Genomic DNA, 7,557 nt, shown 5'->3' on the forward strand with positions numbered 1-7,557 from the left:
CGGTGGTATGTACATGACTGTACATGTATGTGCGCGCGTAAGCGAGCGTGATGCACTGAACCTATTCACGTATTTTATTATTGCAGCGAATACCCAACGGCCTAATCATTTCCCATGTCATTCATGACATGCACTTAGCTTGTAAAAAATGGCGAAAGTGTTCCGTCAACCAAGGGCGTTTAATTTACTGCAAGGACGGTTTTGCACGGGGCGGACACAACTGCATATGCAAATGTGTCCGGGCGGACACAATTGCATTATGCACTAGCGTCCGTGCGGACACGATTGCATATGCTAAACCGTCCGGCGGACATTATGCATTGATGTCCTCCGGATAGTATCGCATAGAGGACATAATTGCACGCGACACCGGCGCGGCCAATCAGAAAAACAAACTTGCCGATGGAGGGCGACATTTCAGTTCAGTGCGCGTTTCTCTCCGGCTAGGAAGTAATAATGCCCTCCTAATGTCAAAATGTTCTGTCGATGTCATGGACTCAAGTTGTGTTGTTAAAACTTTTGAGTTTGACTCAGACGACGTCTACGGTCTCGAGTCAATCCTTCTGCAGAATCACAATCTACCCGTACCCGCCGCTTTCCGGTAAGCTTTCCTGCTTGATTATTTGATCCCGACCTGCCAGGTACGTCCTCTTAAATTTTATCGGAACTACTCACATACACACAGTTAGCTTAGTTTAGTTTTAGTAATAAATTAACAGTTAGCTCATGGACTATTTTCTTGGTTTTGGACTCTTGGATGTAGATAGTTGCGATAACGTAACCCTCCTGCCGACGGCGTCGGCAGGAGGGTTACGTTATCGCAACTAGGAGGTAGACTATTTGTTACTAGCCCCACTTGTGTGGCCATTGAAGGATTCAGCTATCCTTGGCCACACAAGTGGGGCTACGTTGTTACATGTAGCTCATCAGCTGTCCTCTTTTATTTTAACTTTGCTGTACAGTAGATTTACTAATACTACTTGTTTCAAACAACCATATATATAGGAAAACCTTCCTAGCCTCCGTGTTTAATATGAGTACGTTAACGTTGATAATTAACTCGGCAGGATCCTTGACTGGGAAGATTGTTGGTGGAGTTCATGTGCAGATCGGGAAAAAACAAGAGAGTGTCTAACCTAACTAAGCACAAAATAGTTGCGATAACTTAACCCTCCTGCCGACGGCCGCCAGCCCATAACCCTCCTCCCGATGGCCGCCAGTCGGGAGGAGGGTTACGTTATCGCAACTAGGTCTAAAACTGTAAGCATGGAGCATAGCTCCATGTTGGTCTAAATTCTTGAGCTAAAAGTGAAGGATAACCAGGAGTGCATTTTGGCGACCCCAACCAGAAACATTGGTTATTGGTTGAGCGTTTTCGCGTGTTCGGTTGAGCTCGGTGATGATGCTGTTCAGACCAACCGGTAACCGACTTGTTCAGTTGGTGGGCTTTGGTTGGGGTCGCCAAAACGCACTCTATGTGGATAAGGTTTACTACAAACCGCAAAGGATCATGGGTTTACTATCGTAGCAAGAGCGCCCTCACTCGGCAGATACTAACCACTTATGTCATGTCTTGCGCACATACTATTCTCTGTTAGTAATGACTAATCCCTACTAATGTTATTAATTTTGATTGTCACTTTTTCTTTCATGTACGTTTTATCATAATCTGATAAGTGATGGGAGGTGGTGATCATTGTGCCGTTTTTGGCTGTAAGAATGACCGACGATATCCAAAAAGGTAACTTTCTGTTACAATTATAAAGTTTTGTTGTTGTGATGCAAAACGGTAGTCGCGACTGGACATGATTTAATAGCTGCGACCATGTGCCACTAGTCACCCAGAAAATAGCCTTGGTTCCAAGACCATTGGTGTTGCGCGGTCTCACACACAACCAATTTCGATCTATGCACGGCAAAAACTGTACATGATTGTAATGAACGAATGTAGCGGCAGTTTTTGCCGTGCATAGATCGGAACATTGGTTGTATGTGATCGCGCAACACCAATGGTCTTGAAACCAAAACTACCCAGAAAACAGAAAATGACCTCAAATTTCTTGGCAGCCATTTCTTTTCCCTTTCTTTTTTAAAAAAGTTCTCATCTGGTGGAATACAATCCATTACACAAACTGCCATTTTGAACCTGAATAAACAAACTTAGGATATATAGGCCTAACATTCAATCCGTCACCTAAAAAACTCTGATCCCAAAGACAAAATCTAAACTTTTATTAAACTTATTCACTAATATAAACTGTTCTTATTTATTTTTTTTTAAACCATAAAATTGTGTTATGTTTCCTCTTATTTTCATACATGTAGACACGTCGTTAAAGATCATGTAAGTTACCTAAGGTTCCACACTTGCAGGGAGAAGTTCTTTCCTCTTTGGACCCGACTTCTTAGACGGCAAGATTTCACAGTGAAATCAACAACAGTGGTCTGCAGCAACCATTTCAAATATGGTCAGCCCTATCCCGATGATCTGCACCCGTCTTTATTCTTGAAGGGATACAACTCACCTGAGACGCCAAAAAGAGCACCACCAAAGAAGAAACTAGCATCGGACCTTTCTAGCCCACATCCACCCAAGAAATCAAGACGTTTGTCATACACTTTATACAAATCCGTTGGTATTCAGGTTGAGCATGAAGATATTGACGCATTAGTCGATGACAGGCACAGGACGCTGGAGAACGATCACAGTTACCTTCATCGCCCTTTCCATAACAAACCGGTCAGTCAAGCGTATGTGGCCCACCTGGAAGATGAACTCGCTCAACTTAACGAAACCTGCAACAAACTGCGGCAAAATCTACTCGAAGCTAAGATTGACATAAAAAGACTTGAAACTGAAGTCAAATCTACAACCAACCAGCGCTTTTCAATTGGAGACATTTGTCATTCGAATGAACTCATTATGTAAGCCCCTGTTACCTTCTCTTGACGTGAACGGCAACTAAAAATTGAATCCAGGGAAATTTAGTCTGTTTATTTTATTGTTGAAACGCTCTTGATTTAACTTGCCCATGTGGTTATTGTTGAATTAAAACAGTTAATTAAAAAAAAAATAAAGTTTCTAAAATTTCTTATTGTTCATTTTAGACTGAGGTGTGTTATAAAACTCATTTGGACTGGCTTAATAGTTCGGTAAATTGATGGATTGCAATACTTGTCATCGACTGCCATCGTTGATGGAAGAGGTTGCCTTAGGTCGGACGAGTTTGTCTATAAAAAGGGTTTGTAACCGTTTTTTATAAAATGCATATATGGTTGGAAAGATGTTTTAAAAGTAGAATACAATGATCCACACAAATTTGCCTTAAAATTGTGTGGTTTTCCTTTTACTGTATTGATAGTGTATCAAAGATGGCGTTCGATGACCTGTATTGCAATCCATCTATAGTGCACGAGTCTCCCTCGGGCTTGTGAGTGCCCAATTTATTTACCGCACTTTGCCAGTCAAATAATGTGAATACTAGTAGGCTAAGGTGTCGTTGGATTTTATGCTTTGAGCAATTTGTTCAAAAGGAATGAAACATCTTGTTCCTGGAACATAGGAAATTAGTTTCCATAAAGGTACTGATATTAACATTATTTTTGTCTCCACTCGGCCCTCCTCCCTCCACAAAAGAGATTTGGTTTAATTGATTTGCTGCCCTCTGTTGGGGAAACAAAGTCATTTGACCTTTGCCCTGTAACACCGGTCGGTAATGAATCCTAAATTTTTCGTTGTGATTTCCGTAAACACATGATCTATTTCTCTTTTTGTTAGTGTCAGTGTGTGAGCAAGGTAAGTTTCAGTTTTAAGCACAATTTCTGGTTTGAAATGTATGATTTTTCTTGTAAATAGTGTTTCGTGACACCTTAGCACCATGTTAGCACACACCCATGTATGTACCTGACGTTTGAGGATGGCAGGTTTTTGGCCAAACATGCCAAGAATGGGTGAATGGATGGCGCCTGTCTTGTTGAACTTGAAGACCAATCACTGGACACTGCTTACAAATGAAAGCTAAGTAGCTGTAGGTTCGAAAAAATAATTTGTACAAGCTGATTTATTATGATAATAGGCAGTTGCCTTTGAGGATATTTTGGGCAGTAACTCAATCCAAAAACCCGTAAATACAAATAAATAAGACTAACTAAACTAACTAATTTTTAAAAGTAAAAAGAGTATGGATAGTCTAGGCTTCTGAGTTGTCTATTTTATGAATAATTAAGAAGGAAAGAGGTGTCTATTTTAAAGAGGTGACTATATGAATGGGAATCAAAGTGTGTTGAATCGGTTTTCAACTAGTGGTTTAAACCCGCCGAGGCCTGGTTCTTATTAATTTTATTTACCTAGACTTTGTCTCGGTAAAATTATCAAAATCCAGGCCTCATTGGGATTAAACCACTAGTTGAAAACCTCTTCACCACACATTGATTCCCTTATTAAGAAGTATATTCAAATGATAACGCAAATTGCTCTGGACAAGTTAGTGAATTAATTAGATTTGTAGTGAATAGCAGATTAGTGATTGATTAATTCTACATGGAAAACGTGGCGCTAGGGGACCACTACTTTTCGTAGTCCACCTGGACCAGTTGCCCCTTATACTGTGTAAATAGCTCTTGATTATGATGTATATTGCTTTTGTATTTGTAAGAGCTTGAACCCCTGCCAGCATGTAATGCCTCCTGCTGGCATTTAGAGAGCAGGGATGAGATTGTTCGGACTTTTGGCTGAATTCAGACTTTTTATGTCGGCATGGTCACCATGGTGAAGAAAATCAGGCAATATTTTTTTTCCACAAACAAAGAAATTCTGCCAATTTGTCTACTTCTCTAGTGCTTTGGATACTGTTTCCAAAAGCTCCTTGGAATCTTATAACCCCAGGGGAATACCAAAAAGTGGAAATGCCATCATTTCAACATACCTTTGAATATTTATCCAAGTTTCAGACTTTTTTATTAGTAATGACTCTCACCCTTGAGAGAGAGAGCGGGACTCCGGTTGTATCTTGAACTTTGGTAGTTTTAATCACGTTAACACTTGGCTGCCATGTTGATGGAAAGGTACATGAGTGAGGGGTTGGACTCTAGAGGGCGCTATAGTCCTGTATGTATACATGTGTGAAAAGACCTTTTCGCAAATACCAGTGTGCAAGCGCAAACTGTCGAACGAGGTGCATGCTGGTCTAGCTAGTGTCCAGATTTGATAACTAGCTAGACCAGCATGCACCTCTTTCCACGTCCTTTGTGTGCGTACCGAGTATTTGCGATAAGGTCTTTGTGACACATGTACAACATTACACTATGACTATTTTGAGGCTGAAATATTGCATGATCTAATTTTGATCTTCCTTATCAGTTTTTATCTTCCGTGGGTGGCACGGTTGGCTTGTGCGTAAAGCACTCGCCTCTCACCAAGGTGACCCGGTTTCGATTATTATCATTATTATTATTATTATTATTATTATTATTATTATTATTATTATTATCATTATTATCATCATAGGATGGTACGGACGTATAGACCCACTAAGCGTGGACCACAAAAGATGTGGGAACCAGATTCAATGAGAAGAGCAGTTGCTGCTATCAAAAGTGGAGAGGTGAAAAGTCTGCGACTTGCATCAAAGCTGTTCGAAGTCCCCAAAACCACATTATCCCGAAGATTGAAGAAACTCGCTAATGTGGATGCGCCATCAGCACACAAAGCAACAGCTCTCACCACAGACGAGGAAGACCAACTATCTCAATGGTACTTACATGTAGTAGGCCTATATCGAGAGGGAAACACGACTGTTTGGGATCACTCAAAGCTTGTCTGTGAAACAGCAAGTGCCACTCCAGTTTTTATTTGTTTAACAGTTGTGCTTCTAAGATTATTTTAATTGCCAATTGAGATGTTTGTCACCAATTAACTCATTCCAGTACAATATTCCAAACTCCTTTGGTGGCTTGGGTTAATTTTATTTTTATGCAGACCACTTGCCCCATGTACGGGGTAAGTGGTCCACTTTTTGATGATTTATGGACGAGTTAATATTCGTAATTTTAATTAATGTAATTGATTGCAGCTTTTTTAACTAAACAAACGTGTGTTTTGGAAATGTATTAAACATAGTTTTACCCATTTCCTGCTTTATTGAGTTATCTTTAAAGTCAATGATCTGCTAAAGTGGTCCACTTGCCCCATCCTACCCTAGACTATTTTCAGGATCACAAAAAGCTCACAAAATCCCATACCAACAACTGTATTCTTGCAAGCTACATTTGACATATTTTAATTGGTTTTGTTATTACTTTCAACAGGCTAACTAAGGGAGTTGCATCATCTTGTGACAAGCTACCATTCTGTGAAGTGTGTGATGACCAGAAGGAAGTGGCCCCCCTACGCTGTCTCGACTGCAAACAAAACATCTGCACTAACTGTCACAAGATACACCAACGAATCTCTGCAACGTCACACCACTTAGTTACTGACATTCAACAAACTGAGCCAACCAACCAGCAACATCGCTCAAAATGCCCCAGCCATAATGACCAGGACATTCAGTTGTATTGTACAACTTGTGCCAAGTTGATTTGCCGAAAGTGCTCTGAAACTGACCACCGTCATCCAGAACATGAGTACATTGATTGCGCCAAAGCTTCAGCGAGCTTGAAACAGTCTTTAGTCAAATTCTTTGGCCCTCTCGAAACCATTGTACAAGATTTAAGCATGTCCTCATCCATTGCCTGCAAGATTGAAGACAAACTTGACTCTGCAGTTGAAAGAACCATCAAAGACGTCAAGAGCAAAGCAAATGAAGTCAAAAAAGAACTAATCGCCCATGAGAACCGTCTAATTGACGAAATTGTAGGTATCCAGATAGACCGCAGCGTTAAGCTTGATGAATACAAATGGTCTGTGACGAATCTCTCACAGCAGGTACAACAATCTCTACGATCAGCGAGAGAGGCTTCCCACACCCTGACCGATGAAGCCTTTGTAAATCTTTACCCAAGTATCAGTGAGGCCTTGGAAACCCTCACGACTCAAGATCTACCTCGGATTGATGCCAAACTATCTTGCATGAGATTTGAGAGCAGTCAAAGTGACATTAATCTGGGCCGATTGGAACTACTGGGAAGGCATGGTCCTGGAGAGTTCAGTGCCAAATGCAGCGTTTCTTTGGTCTCGGATGAGGTTCTTTCCCCTGACTACAACAATGAGGGTGTTGTTGTCTGTTACATCTAAGGGTTTAGGGGTACCAATCCGCTGTGTTCCAATGTAAATCAGAAAGTATGATATGATAACCCCCATCCCGAGGTGTGTCCGTGAACGATTTCCCTTGTATACAGTTGTAGCAGAGCAAAATGCTACACAGAATGTTTCAACTGCTGCCCAAAATTTGCATTCAGTGCGCACAAAATAAGTTCAGTCTCAATTTCTGCTTCAATATTATTGGGTGTTTACTTTGTTGGTGTTAAAGGAACACGTTGCCTTGGATCGGACGAGTTGGTCTATAAAAAAGCGTTTGTAACCGTTTGTTATGAAATGCATATGGGTAGAAAGATAAT

At 40.8% G+C, this 7,557-nt stretch overlaps 1 protein-coding gene across 2 annotated transcripts; it reads left to right on the forward strand.

The window, feature by feature from the left end:
- Positions 1-453: 453 nt before the first annotated feature.
- Positions 454-7,557, forward strand: LOC139952557 (uncharacterized). Of its 2 annotated transcripts, none has more exons than XM_071951726.1 (5): positions 454-601; positions 1,678-1,741; positions 2,326-2,925; positions 5,507-5,752; positions 6,307-7,557. In XM_071951726.1, the coding sequence occupies exons 1-5, from the start codon at positions 487-489 to the stop codon at positions 7,232-7,234; spliced, it is 1,953 nt and encodes a 650-aa protein (XP_071807827.1). In that variant the 5' UTR covers positions 454-486; the 3' UTR covers positions 7,235-7,557. The 2 variants fall into 2 exon arrangements, with proteins under 2 accessions (XP_071807827.1, XP_071807828.1); XM_071951727.1 differs by having other exon boundaries at positions 460-641.

The sequence above is a fragment of the Asterias amurensis genome, chromosome 20, assembly GCF_032118995.1.
Source record: "Asterias amurensis chromosome 20, ASM3211899v1".
Lineage (NCBI taxonomy): Eukaryota > Metazoa > Echinodermata > Asteroidea > Forcipulatida > Asteriidae > Asterias > Asterias amurensis.

Bases quoted from the DNA above. Each gene is read 5' to 3' on its own strand.
- LOC139952557 (XM_071951726.1), top strand. From the start codon at position 487: ATGTCATGGACTCAAGTTGTGTTGTTAAAACTTTTGAGTTTGACTCAG. The intron at 602-1,677 runs GTAAGCTTTCCT...TAATCTGATAAG, and splicing joins CCCGTACCCGCCGCTTTCCG to TGATGGGAGGTGGTGATCAT. The intron at 2,926-5,506 runs GTAAGCCCCTGT...TTATCATCATAG, and splicing joins CATTCGAATGAACTCATTAT to GATGGTACGGACGTATAGAC.